The sequence below is a fragment of the Mauremys reevesii genome, linkage group 19, assembly GCF_016161935.1.
Source record: "Mauremys reevesii isolate NIE-2019 linkage group 19, ASM1616193v1, whole genome shotgun sequence".
NCBI lineage: Eukaryota > Metazoa > Chordata > Testudines > Geoemydidae > Mauremys > Mauremys reevesii.
In genome coordinates, this window is record NC_052641.1 from 19,890,470 (window position 1) to 19,904,360 (window position 13,891).

At 48.6% G+C, this 13,891-nt stretch overlaps 1 protein-coding gene across 1 annotated transcript in view; it reads left to right on the forward strand.

Moving 5' to 3' along the window:
• The first annotated feature begins 9,945 nt into the window (after positions 1 to 9,945).
• The window catches only part of NOTCH1 (notch receptor 1), an 81,173-nt gene continuing 77,227 nt past the window's right edge, over positions 9,946 to 13,891 (forward strand). Inside the window, exon 1 of the mRNA XM_039507175.1 lies at positions 9,946 to 10,229. Within this exon, the coding sequence (XP_039363109.1) occupies positions 10,172 to 10,229 (58 nt within the window). The 5' untranslated portion in view covers positions 9,946 to 10,171. The remainder of the gene's footprint in view (positions 10,230 to 13,891) is intronic.

Below are 13,891 nucleotides of genomic sequence, written 5' to 3' on the forward strand. Positions count from 1 at the left end.
TGACTCCAACAGGAATGAACCAAAAGGTACCACACTGCACTGCCTGGAAAATGAAAAGCATTTCCCTCCAACAATTTCAAAAGAAACAAACAGTTTCCCTTTAGTTTCTTTTGAAATATTCCATTTATTGATTTATAAAAATGGCCTTTTTGGCCAAATGAAACCTCTCATTTCTTTTGAAATCTTCCAGGTTTTCAACTGAATAATTTCAGGTTTTGTTTTTTCCTTGAGAAAGAGAGAATTAAAAATGAAACAAAAGGTTTTGTCCTGAAGAGGGGGGAAAAAGGCCATTTTCGCTGGAAAAAATTGCAAATGAACATTTCAACCAGCTGTTGCGCTACCTAAAGACTCCTAAACCGTAAATACTCATTGCTCTTAGTAACAAGCTGGCATCCAACCTACTCAGGCAATCTGCTCTATTAACTAAAATGGCCTTTAAGTAACCTGCAAAACCAAACCTCTTACAGGATACAGGTGTGAGCTAGAATGTATATTTCTGAATTCCCAGGAGCACCCTTCTCTGGAGAAATAAACTGCTTTAAAATAAATAAACTAACAGCAGCAAAATATCCATGTTATACTACATACTTCTTGGCTGTCAAAACGGCCTTAAGGGAAGCTGTGTATAAATTACATTCATGCAGCTCATTTGAAGTAGAATTCAGCTGTGATCACACCTGCATAACTAAGATATATCCATCTTTTCTTCACAATCCAGAAATGTGCAGTATATGCTACTTGCCCAGACATGTATGGTATGAAATCACACATTGTTTGGGGTTTTTTTGCTGCTGCCAGCAACGATTTTCAAGTATCTGTATTTTTAAAAGTAACTATTATGTAAGAGCCTGATAGTGTATTTCTCACCCAGCCCAAAAGTCCTGCTTAGCCCAGCGGGAGCGGAAGGGTAGAAGGGACATTGAGCAGGGGGAGAGAGAGAAAACACCACCAAGAAACAGATCGAGAGAAAAGACCCATTAGAAACAAAAAAAAGCCCCAAGGAAAGAAAATTTTAGAGGAAAAAATAAATTGGAGCACTGGAAAAGAAGAGAGACGTGAAAGACAGAGGGGCAGTTATGTTCTGTGCCTTGAGGAGGCACAGCATTGAACGTGATGCCAAAGGGCGCGGGTGCCCTCTAGATTCTGGCCTGGCCAAGGGGTCACAGGATCCCCAAGTATAAATTACAGCCCTGGCTACTCTAATCCCCCAGCAGCTCCACAGGGCCACTGGCTACACACCCAGTTCCTGCCACCCTGGACCCACTCACCCCAGCACGGCTCCCAGACTGGAGCTTGTGAAGGGGTCAGTGGAAGGTCTCTTAACGGCAGCTGAAAACCCAAAGGAGCTGGAGAAGGGTTTGTTGGTTGGTTGCGTTTTGTGGAAAGGCCAGGTCTTGATTTAACGGCTTGGCTGTCTCTGGGAAAGTTTTCCAGGCCTTGCGCTGGGAGGAGCCAGTGCCTCCCCAGGCTCCCAGTCCTGACTCCTACTTTTCACTCTGTGTACAAACGGTGCATGAGTCCCATTGCCCCACTCCCTCTGATCATTACTCTAAGCTCTCAGCAATGTCACAGCTGATCCTCAGCGGAGGTGGAGTCAGGGGTTTAGCAAAGGTCGGTAGTGCCAGCTAGACAGCTAGCCAGAGGAAACAGCAGGTCTACGCACAGACGGGGGCATGCAGCAAGCAACTGTGGGAAAGTGAAGGCAGCACTCTGACATAGGGACAGAGGAAAAGCCATATTGGCACAGATCGAGGGCCCATCTGAGCTGGTATGTAGGGGGGAGGGATAGCTCAGTGGTTTGAGCATTGGCCTACTAAACCCAGGGTTGTGAGTTCAATCCTTGAGGGGGCCACTTAGGATCTGGGGCAAAAATCTGTCTGGGGATTGGTCCTGCTTTGAGCAGGGGGGTTGGACTAGATGACCTCCTGAGGTCCTTTTCAACCCTGATATTCTGTGATCTGCCTTCAGCAGAAGGTGGGGAGAAAAACATAATGGGTCATGCCGATTTGCTAGTCTAGTTGTGGGGTGGTATTCCTGCCAAACCCTGCAGGTTAAGGCCCTGAAGCTTGGTGTCACTCATAAATATAAACAAACTGTTCGTCCCCCTGTTCCAAAAACACCATGCACATGGGCAAACTGAGATCCAGAAGGTTAAGTGACTTTCCCGGGTCACACAATAAGACAGTGGCAGAGCTGAGGATAGACCCCAGGTCTCCTGACTCCCAGACTGGTGCATTAGCAAAACAAAATTGCTGAAGAACTGAATCCAGAAACAGTTCAACAAATAATAATGGAGGCACGTGCTCCCAATGCTGGGTGCTGTAATTTTCTACAAAATTACTACAAAACCCATCTCCAAATTCAATGCACAACCTTAGGCCTCCTATGTAGCAGACATGCATGTGTGGGGCACATGCAGAGGATGTTTTTAGAAAAGGAGGTGACCCTACAGTCATGGAAGAAACGATCACCAATAAACCTGCTCCGATGTGTAGTTCACATTCACAGAGCTGTAGGATAAACATCATTTAGGATCTCTGCCTCTGTTTACACAGCAGCGAATGTTTCAATTCTTTTCTTGATGTAAACGAGAGCTAGTCAGTGGCACAGAGAGGTGAAAGAGCTATTGAAGCGATGGCTGAAAAATACCTGCTTTCCCCTCCTTCTCCTGAACTAAAGGCAGGTTATTTTAAACACTGCATATACTTGCTAGTAACAATAGTACTTTGCACCTCAACAGCACCTTTCATCCAGGGGTCTCCAAAGACTGTACAAATCCTGCCGTGCCATTCAGCCCTCTACACCATTTAAATCCCATTCAAGCTCCTGCCACTAATTCCTTAGGTAACTAAACAAACCAGCATGTGCGGCCCAGGAATCAGGAGCAACCCTACAATAACAAACAAGCGTGTGCAGATTCCTCCTAGAGGTGTGCCGGGGCACAAGCAAGGCTGTAGCCCTGACCACTTTTTGCACTGGGCCGCACAGCTGAGCTGGAGAGGGGGTGATCGCACCCAGTGTCCCGGCCTCTTCTCAGGGGTGTGCAGCCCTCCAGGCGATTCTGGCTGCGTTACCCAGAATGCCTCTGGGGACTCATGCTGGAGCAGAGCCTTTCAGTACATGTCCCGGCCCCACCCCAACATGGGCTGTGGCTCAGCCACATAGCCCTAAGTATAAAGACTGTAATGATCGTATACACCCACCCTTCCCTTTCCTTCATACCCTGTTAGTGTCTGCAGAAAGAGGGAGATGAGGTGCATGAAGTTTTGCCAGATGTTCACCCCGTTAGCCATGATTTTCTTCCTTGGATGCAGGACGACTCCTCCACCGCGGAGTAATTATCAAAGGAAACATGCTTTCAATGGCTTTTTAATAAGCGATGCTGCAGAGGAATAGTGTGAATAGTGCAATTCATCCTATGACTGTGCCTACTAAATCCGCCAGTCAGCTCTTTTTAAAAAAAAATAATAATCAGGATTTAAATCATTCTTGTGAGTCCAGGCACATTTCCCCTTTGCCCCAGAGAACTGCAGATTCGTCCCATTATGGAGCAGCTTTGGCTAAGATAGTTTCACATCAGCAGCCCCTATATAAGCAACTGCCTGTATTTTTATTTGTGTAGACTTTCCAGGATGATCTCCACAGATTACATTTAACAGATCATAACAATATCTAAAGCTCTGCACTGTTTGTGGTTTCAAACGACGGCGGGCAGAGGAATGCATAGCTAAACGTGACTTGGGAAAAGGAAGTAAAATCCAGTTTGATGTCTGCCTTTTCGTTCCTGTTTTTATTGCACCAAATGTTTAAGTGCAAAATATCGAACGGGATGATAAAGAGATGGAAGTGACATGAAGAAATAGACACACCAGTTGCTGCTTGTGTTTAACAGGCATTTGCCATTAAAAAACGCCTGGTTTTATTTAAATAGCCTAGGGCAAATTTCTCACTAAAGCAACTTTCCCACGCCAGCCCAGTGCTCTAACTCTGGTTTTTGGCAATTTTTTTCCTGAGCTGTCAAGGCAAAATATATAGAAGAATGCTGGTCTCACTTAGGGTTTTTTTCCAGCCCCTGGAGACATGAAAATAATTTACAGATGTGCACTACCTGATTATATTTGTATGAAGTTTTGCTTAGTGAACATAATTTTCCTAGCTTGAAGTAACAAAACAAAAACAGAAAAAAGAAAAAAAACAACCCAGCCCTCCAAAAATCTCAGGTTCTGACCCATTTGATTTTAACTTACTACAAATTTTATACGTGTCTGGATTTTTTTAAACAACTCATCATATGGACACTTCACATTATTTCTATTAAAACCATTTTATGATTATTTGGAAAACTACCTAAAATCCCATTATTTTAACCCAGAAAGTCTACTCAAATTAAACAGTTTGATGTCTTATTTTTCTGTAACTTCTTCAGTTTAGTACAAAAGGTTTATTTTTATAATTTGCCTATTAACATAATTAAAAAAAAATGGGTTGCAGTCTTCATAGGAAGTGTTTTGAAATAAGTAAATGAAATGCAGCTCTGCCAGGATAATCAGCCTTTTGGTAAATTATTTTAACAGATTAAAACTAGGTTTTTATGTGTCTGAGCAGGAAAAGGGATATTTCATTATAGTTGTAGCATTTCTGCTAAGGTACTAAGTGCCTCCTGAAGTCGATGGAAGCACTCCCAGTGGGTTCATTGGCTTCAGTTCTAGCCCCAGCGGAGTCAGTGGCAAAACTCCCATTGGTTTCAATTGGAGCAGGATTGGGCCCCTTGTTGTTCAGGGTGCAGCTTTGGCCTGTAATGTGCAGCTGAAGTTGAATATCCTTAGCAATGACTGAGCACCACAGCAGAAATATCCCCTTGTGTGTTTTATGCTCATTCCCTGCCCCAAGTCCCATCCCTCTCCAAACACAGAGCTCATGGAAGGGAAGGGGAACACAGTGGCGTCATCCTATTCTTGTGCATCTCCTGGGTGTTCATTCTCCTTGCCTATGGAGGCAGTGGGGAAAACTTGGACCACTTTCCCTAACCCCTGAGCCATCAGGCCCCAGTTCCCAGGCTTGTGTCGACTCTGGCGTTTTTCTCAAACTCCCCCATCTTTGCGCTATCAGCAGTGTAACTCCACGGGTGGCACCAGCCATAGGACAGAAGAGTAAACCAGGTGCCAATGGCTACCAGTGTGTTAACCAGCAGAGAGTGCACTAGTCGAGGGGTTAGGAGACATGGGTTTTATTCCCACCTCTACTGCCTTGTGATCCTGGGCAAGTCATTTCCCTGCTTCGTGCCTCAGTTTCCCCATCTGTAAAATAGGGATACCCATTTCCTTTTAAAGTGCTTTGAGATCTGTAGATGATGAGAATCCTGTATGATCCAGGTGCTGTTATTGTAAATGTGGACCCCGTTAAAGTCAATGAGAAGACTCCCCCTGATTTCAGTGGGGCCAAGATTTCACCTCAGCATATGTCTTGCCATCCTCCGACTGTTTGGACTACACTGGTCTTGACACAATTACTTGCACTGCAGTGCAACATGTGGCCTAGGGGTGAGAAGGGAGTTCATTCTCCAGTCTCTGCAGGGATTCTGTTGAGACTACCCAAACCAAGCCACTTGGGGTGATTTCTGTGCTGTCACCCACTAACAGAGTGCTGGAGGGGGACACCAAAGAGCCGTCTGATGGTAACAGCTTTCAGTCACTACCAGCATGAGCTAGATTGGAACCAGCTAGCAACCTCATCCTCCAGTGGGGTTACATGTGTGGAGTAAGGTATTACTCAGCAGGGGTAAGGGGGGCAGAACTTTGTAAAGGACCTTTCCTCTGAGAACCTCAAAGCCTTTCACAAGAGTTTCGCTACCCCTATGTCAACACTGGAGAAGCTGGAGTGCAGAGAGACAGGCCCAGAAGGGTCAGGGAGGGATCCCAGGGGTCTCAAGTCCCACTCTGCCTCGCCTCTCCAAGCCCCTTGAGTCTGGAATCCTTCCACAAGGCCATATTTGGGGCTGTGGGACCCCCTCAAGACAGGTTTCTCAAGGGATCAGCCCAAGGAGACATCCAGCAAACCTGCACGTGGAGTGCTTTCCCAGCTCAGAGAACAAGCCCGGGCAAAGGGAACACAGGTATTTCCAAGCAGGTAGAGCAGAGAGGGCTCCTGCTAACTGCTTGTGAATGTGCAAACACAATGGACAAGATGGGGAAAATGGAGGGAAACTCAATACCTAGGAGTATTCCAGATCCACCTCTGCCAGGGAGAAACCTCATACTCAGATGCACAAAGCCGGTTCCTCTCTGCTCTGTAGCCCCACTGACAAGAACGGAGTCATAGCACTGTAGCTAGTGGGATTGCAAATCATGGCAGAAGAACGGGCCTGATGTTTTGTAATCTCAAAGAGAAGACTGGGAAAGAAGAGACGACAGCAAAGCAGCTAAGTGTTAAGGAGGTGTGGGAATGTCCCCTCATCTGGGTTTTGGCAGCATTTATAACCCTACCCCCATTATCTTCTTCATTCTCCCATAGCTGCTGTTGTGACCAGTTCAAACTGGAGAGCAGGAAAAAGGGAGGAAAACACAGGGGGGAAGTTTCCTTCCCTGCCCAAGTGCGGAAAATAACAGCTGTAAAGAGAGGCACTAAAGCTATCTGCTCAGGTAGAAACAGAAACCCACGCCTACCAGCCAGCAGCTACTGCTAAGAGCTAGAGTTTGTCGGCTTATCAACCCCAGGGCCCGTACAAAACCATGAAATCGTCAGATGTCACCATCACCTGCCTACGTGTTTAAATCGAACACTACAGTCACTCCAGGCCTAACAGCATAAAAGGCACTTAAGTAAATGCACATATTCCCCCTTGCTCCTTGTCTGGCCATAACGTGCCTGATTCAAAGCCCCGTGAAGTCGAGGGAAAGACCTCCTCTTCGGCTTCAGGGGGTTTCAGATCAGGGCCAATAAGAGCCAGAATAGCCCTTTGTTTTTAATATCTATCCCTGGAGCTTGAGTCACTTGAAAAAGGTGAGCAAATTATTTCAGATTAGCCCCATTTTACGGGGTGGGGGTAGCCGGCACACAGAGGCAAAGGCCACAGTTTCCAAAGTTGGGTGCCTAAAGCTGGTACCTAGACTTGAATTTTCACAGGTGACTAAATTCAAAGGGACGCCCAACTCACTTGGAAAATCACGGCCCTAAATCCATGCTGGGGCACCCACATCAGAGGCCTGTTTCGAAGGACGAAAGACACAAGGAAAACGAAGAGAGCGTGCAACTGAGAAATAACGCTGAGGGGCTCTTCCCTTTGATCTACTGGACAGAGTCTTTCCCCTCCGTTTTTTTATTTGTTTCACACTCGTCCTGGAAATAATTTACAGCAGGAAATAGTGGGGTAACACCAGCTCTGTGGAGGTTGGGAGGTGCCTTTGGAGATGAAGGGAGAGACATACCTGTGACAAGGGACAAGTGAGAGGTGTCACTTCTTTTCATAAGCCATTGTGGAGTCGGTCTCCCTTTCCCTCTCGCTTCCCCCCTTTAACCAAATGCACACTAACCTGGACAGGCACGTCTCCTGACTCTGACGCTGTTACCAAGCAGTAGCGGTTTGGAACCATTTGGAGACAGAGGAGGGAGAAAATAGCTACAGCTGGCTCAGGATAATTCATCTGTCCTGTTTTCACTTGGATTATCCCCGAAACGATGATCAGTCCCTTACGCGGCAGAACTGCTTTGCGAATAGAGGCCCACAGGATGCATTAGCACAGACCCATGTGCAGATATCATCGTCTGTGCTGGTGGATCCCATTCAAAGATAGGTGCCAGGTTGCTAGCAAGGCCAGCTGTACACTAGTGGGAGGAGCACTGAGATGAGAGCCAGGAAGTCTATGCTCTCTTCCTGACTTTGCCACTGACTTGCTGTGGGACCTTGGGCAAACCCCTTAAGCCTTGCATACACTCAGCTTTTTCTCTACATTTCCCACTGTTGCACTAACCGATTATGTGGTTACAAAACAGGGATCTCTAATGTAGACAAGACACTGGCATTTTTTGCCACCATCTGCACAGGATTAGATGGCACAGTGGAAAAGAAGAGAGTACGTGAGCCTTCCCACGCTTGATGCCATTGTTGGTGCTGCATCACTGGTTGTGTGGTAGTGGGAGAGGTGAAGGAAAGAGCTCACTGTAGGCACAGACTTTGGCCAAGATTCTCAAACACGAGTGCCTCGAATCTGACACCTAAATCTATATTTAGGCACCTAGACAGATGTCCAGATTTCAGTTCATCTTTAATTACTGGGATTATATAGTAATTGCTCAAGCCATGCTGGAGCACCAAGGTGGGGCAGGAGGGGTTGGTCCTTATACATGTGATTGTATTAGTAACTACAATTAGCTGTCATTGTCAAATTCCTAGAGGTAGTCACATGTAGGAATCCATCCTGCGAGCCTTCCACACAGAGACATCCTATTGACTCCAGAGACAGCTCTCTGCCTTGCAGGACATGACCCTGGGATGGAGCCGCCTAGCAGGAGAGAGCTAGAGGAACAGGATGCCCAGGTAGCTATGGCACATGGCAGCAGCCAGCATTTAATGTTGCACATGCAGGAGTCTGGCTAGAAGTTTGTTCAAGTTTGGGGTTTTTCCCTCCCCCCTGTGGTGCTGGCTTCCAGGCCTGCTTTTATTTAGTTATCTCATCTCGTTATCGTTGGCCAGAGCTTTGGCTGAAAGTTCAGAAGTTTACAGCACAAAAGAAATAAATTAACAGACCCCACTCGAGCTATTTCCACTGGAGCATAATATATATGCGAGGAGCAGGAAATGCATTCCCAATATGCAGGGGCTTGGGGGTGGATAAATCTTTATAGGGATGGTTTTGATAAGTCACCTCACTTTGTGTAACCTAGCACATTCCAAGAGCAAAAGTCAATCACAGAGTCAATACACTGGAGATCCAGAGGTGTCTGGGACTGTGGGACTCGGGGCCAGGTTTTTCAAGGCAGACACAAAAGGTGGCCTCCCAGATCTGTTTAGTCACCTGCAGCACTTGTCAAACTTGGAGCTGCTCGCACTGCACCTGCAAAAATGCAGGTTGCATCCACCGCCCTGGTGAAAATGCACCCTCTCCCTCTGCACCTGGACAATTGAACAGACCCTGTCTCCCCGACTGGCCTGTCGGAAAGGCAGGCAAACCTGTCCGCACTCACAAAACCCTGCAGTTACCTGCCCAGATAGGTAGCTAGCCACAGGGTTACCCGAGCCAGGTGCACACTTTTGCATGCACAACGCGGGCTCTGGGAGGTGCAGAGGTTGAGTTCACATTTTTGTGGGTGCATCTGCTGAGCCCCTATTTGAGTACTGTCCCCCTCTCTCCCCATCAGTCCACAGGTTAGGCAGTCTGGCTATCAATGACTTTTCCCGCAGACCTGGGGGGGGTTACTCTCACCCACCCCCCTGAACAGCTGTCCTGTAGCAGCACCCAGCTCTTGCCCCTCTGACCCCCCAGCAACATGCAGCCTCAAGTCCCCCTCTTGTTGCCCAGGGGCAAACACACTTTCCCAGAGTTTTCTACCCTCCGACCAGCCCCAGCCCCGGGGGCAGAATGCCAGGGGCTGGGACGCGGGCAGGGCATCCCGGGGCACCACAACCCAGATTTGGGCTGAGCAACGCCGGGATCCCTCCGCGCACACACACACACACACAACTTCCAGCAGCCTGGGAAACTTCCCGAGGCCGAGGAGTTCCCCTGGCCGGGCTCCTCCTGCGCGCAGGGGCTTGGGGAGCAGCTCCCCCCAAACGATCCCGCCCCCACCTGCCCTTGGCAGCCCGGGGGCAGGCTCCCCCTTGCCCCTTGGCAGGCTGCTGTGGCTGGCTGGGGCTCAGGGCACCTGGGCGGAAGGATCGGGGCGGGGAGGGGGGTGGAGAGCGCAGCTCAGAGCCGCCGCCTCCTCCTCACTCGGGGATTTGCAGCCGGAGGTTGCACGGGGCGCTGCGGCTCTCTGCGGCTCTCGGGGGCACCGGGCATTTCTCCCTGGGAGCGGACTGCTTTCCCCGCCTGAGTTTGGGGTGCTCTTTTTTGGGGGGATCCTGCATGCCCGCCGGCTGGCTGGGGGCGCCCCGGGATCGATGTGGCTCTGAAAGGGGGGGCCAGGACCAGCGCAAAGAGAGAGACGCCGGTGCGGAGCTCGAAGAGAAGGAATGCAGCAGCTTCTGGTGCAGAGCCTCCTGCTGTCACTGCTGCCCGTGCTGAGCCGAGGTAGGGGCCAGGGCCAGGGCTGGGCCTGGGGGAAAGGGAGAGGATGCGGGGGAGAGGGGCTGTGGCCACCAGAGAGTTGATGCTCCGGAGCAGAAGTTAAGTGGCGCCCCGGGAGATGGAGCTGGGCTCCGGCGTGTCCCAGCCAAAGTCCTGCCTTCTCTCGCCGGCGAAGTGGAAACTTTCTCGCCCGTTTGTTTTCCTTCTTCCCCTGCCCAGTGCTCCCCCCGCCCCGGGGGCAGCCTGGCGTGAGGAGAGGGGGCTCCCTGACTGGAGAAGGGCAGAGACCCCCTTGGTGCTGGGGGGTGCTAGCGGGGGAGAGCCCGGGGCAGGTGAAACCCTTTGCAAAGTGAAAGCAGGGCTGTCTGGCAGCGGCTCAGCCCGGAGCAGGCTGAAGGGGAAGAGACCGCGGCTTGAAAAGTTCTGTTCTTATTAGGGAAATGAGCAATCCGGAGTGAAATCGCTCTGTGTGTGTGTGTGTGTCTGTTGCTTTGCTGTCTGCTTCCAACTGCCCTCCAAGAGGGAATCTCTCCTCCCCGCTCCCTCCGATTTTAAAAGATCACAACCCACCTGAGAGGGTGTGTGGCGGGCAGAGCTCCAGGGCGGGGAATCCAGTGTGTTTAACCCCCTCGCTTTTAAAACAATCCGGGGGAAGAGCTGATCCTGCCTTACAAAGTGGCATAACTTCTTCAGCGCTCAACCAAATCCCAGCCAAGGAGGCTGCGAAGGGTGGAGCTGAGTTCTCTTAAAACTTTATTCTCTCGAGCTCTCCTGAGAGGAGCAAGCCTTTAAAAGCTGCCATCACCAAGGCTGGAAAGCATGACTGGTTTTGTAACACAAAACAAGCTCGTGAGTGTGTGTGGGGGGCAGGGGGGTTAGTTTTGAGAACTGATCTCAGGGTAGCAATGTGGTGAGTTGTGTGGGGGCTTTTCTATGGGTTCTTTTTTCTCAGCAGTCGAATATTTCATGTTGCAGAGCTCAGAAAGTAGCTCTTTTCCCTGGCCTCTTTTCAGGGCTGGACTGTGCGCTGAACAAGCCGGAGACTGGTTTTTATTTTTTGAAAGCCCTGTTCATTTTTTATTTCCTGTTTCTCGAATCGACGTCAGATTTCTTGTTCTCTCAGCCCTTTCCTTGCAAGTGTTGGGGCGGATGTCAGAGGCCCTTGTGTTTCGGCACCGTGCAGTAACCTTTGGGGAAACAATCAAATGGAAACTTGTGCAACAATTCTTCTTTTTTAGTCTAAAAGGCCTAAAAATGAAAGATGCCTAAGTTTCACCAAGGTGAGAGAAATGAGTAGGAAGATGCTTTCAAAAAAAAAATCTTAACATGCAGAAATAATTGTATTGTGCATCTCTGCTTGAAAATGTAGCACTTCAATGCCTTTATCCTCACAACACTGAAAAAATAAAGATGGTGAAGCGCTTTTGAAAAGCGCTATATAAGAGTATAAATACAGGAGTAGCACCTACTCGTGTGAGGAGTCTCACTAACTTCCTGGGGCCTGCTAGCGCGGAGGAAGTGCTACTCAGTGAAAAGGCAGCAGAATCTGGCCCTTAAGTGTTTGGCTCAAACTGATGCTAACTGTAACATAGTGGGTTGGATTCTGCCACCCTGACTCCCACTGAACCCAGTGCCACTGATGCCAGCAAGGGAGGTTACCAGGAGACGCAGTGCTGGCGTATAAGAGAAAAAAGGCCGTGCTCAGCCAGCCCATATAGCCACCTCTCATTCCTGCACGCTGCCCTCGCATGTTGTTGGGGGTTTTATATATATACCTGTGTATTAAAAAAAAAAAAAAAAAAAAAAAGGATGCCTAGCTGCATCTGTGCTAAATGCAACGATTTTTAAACAGGAGAGAGACTGGGGTTTCTCTCCTGGAGCTTTTAGATCAGGGAGCGTAGGACTGAGCATTGAGACACTAACGCCCTCTGCCTTAAGCAGTGTAGCCTGCCCCTGTGTACTTCAGAGTTATGATATAAGGGCATAAGTCTTACTCATAGTAAGGGTGTCATCACAGCCTTCCGGGAAGGGCCCAGTTTAGGTACCATTTGCGCTGTCTGGTTTCACTTCACTTTGCATAACTGAGGAGATACCCAGGCTGGCTTAATTCCCTCCCCCCCCAAAAAAACAGGCTGCAGTGTGTTGGCATGGGAGGAGGTAGTGGGGCTGTGAGTTGACTCAATCAGATCTTTCAGGCAGCAAGTATTGAGTATCAAGGGTGATACAGGATTGAGAGCTGCCCTACAGTAAATAATGTAACAAGAGGTGTCTTTAACGTTTTACAATGGGCAGCTCTGATTTCCCCCTTTGTTAGGAATCAGGGAAGGCTCTGCTCTGCAGCTGTTGCTTTTTCCCACGAGCGAGGAGGGGAGTGTGCGCCTGTGGCTTTACGACTCTGTTCTCCCTCTGTAGGACAGTCTGTAGTCACTTTTTGTCTTTCTTTCTTCTCTCTCTTTTTTTTTTTTTTACCATGAATATCTGAACAGCCAGACAATTCAGCAATAGTTTCAGGAGCATTTTCTGTAGCCAGGACAGTAGCAGTAAGTGGGGGGGAAGGCGGGGAAGAAACCCAGCTAGGTGGCTGAGAACAAGGAGGGGAGTCTGCCCTGTAATCTGAACTTAAAGTTTGCAGATAACTTTGCCTTGTGAAAGCAGCCTGGGCTGCTCTGTGACTTTTAAAGCTCCGTGGCAGCCCCCTTTCCCCTGTAAGCTGTTAGACAGAATTGCTAGCACGTCGCCATATGGTTGGTGGCATTCCATTGTGCACCCCCATTTGCATATTGGAAACACCTTATGTCATGGGCAGCCTTCAATCCACTAATGTCCCATGCCACTGCAGTGGGCCTCCACTGGGTTTGATTGGTTAAGAGCCTATCTGCAATTATTATTGAATTATTTGTATGCAGTGCTGCAGAGATGCATGGGGCTTTGCAGACACACCAAACATCCAGGGATGCATTCTGCTTGAAGAGACCCCGGTGTAAATCTGAAGTAACTCCATTGATTGATCTGAAGTTACTCTGGTTTTTCCCCAACATGAGAGTCAATTTTGGCCAAGGGGCTGTGCCCTGAAGAGTTTACAATCTACAGGCCAAATTGAGATGTAAAATCAGGTGTAATTCCAGGATAACTGAGAGCAGAATTTGGCCCAAATGACCAGATCCTGAAATCCTTATCCTAGTAGGCTTCAGTGGACTACTCACTTAAATAAAGCTTACTCTCATGAGTAATGGTTGGTCCCCTTGGTTAGGTTTTTAGAATAGCCCATGTCACCCAAATCCTAAGGGCCTGACCAACTCCATACTAAGGCAGTGCTCCCAGTGAGCTCCTTCAGAGTTTAGCTGAATAAGGAATGAGAGATTGAGTCCGAAATCCATGAAGTTTGCAAAAATGATCTTTTCAGGCCAGCTTTTCCCTGCATAAAAGACGAGACTGGGCCATGTTATGCCAGCCCCCTTTGAAATCACATGCTGCCTAGGAACGGGTCACAGCTTGGCCCAGTGCAATTAGCCATGCATTTTTATGTGTTTCATCATTTGATGACATCGTCTACTGAGAGCCCATCGCTTCCAGAGCTTTAGCAGAGCCAGAGTCTCTGTGAGCCTGCTGTTATAGACTAATATAAGACCCCCTCTCATTGACTTGAGTATGAGAAGGCCTTTGAT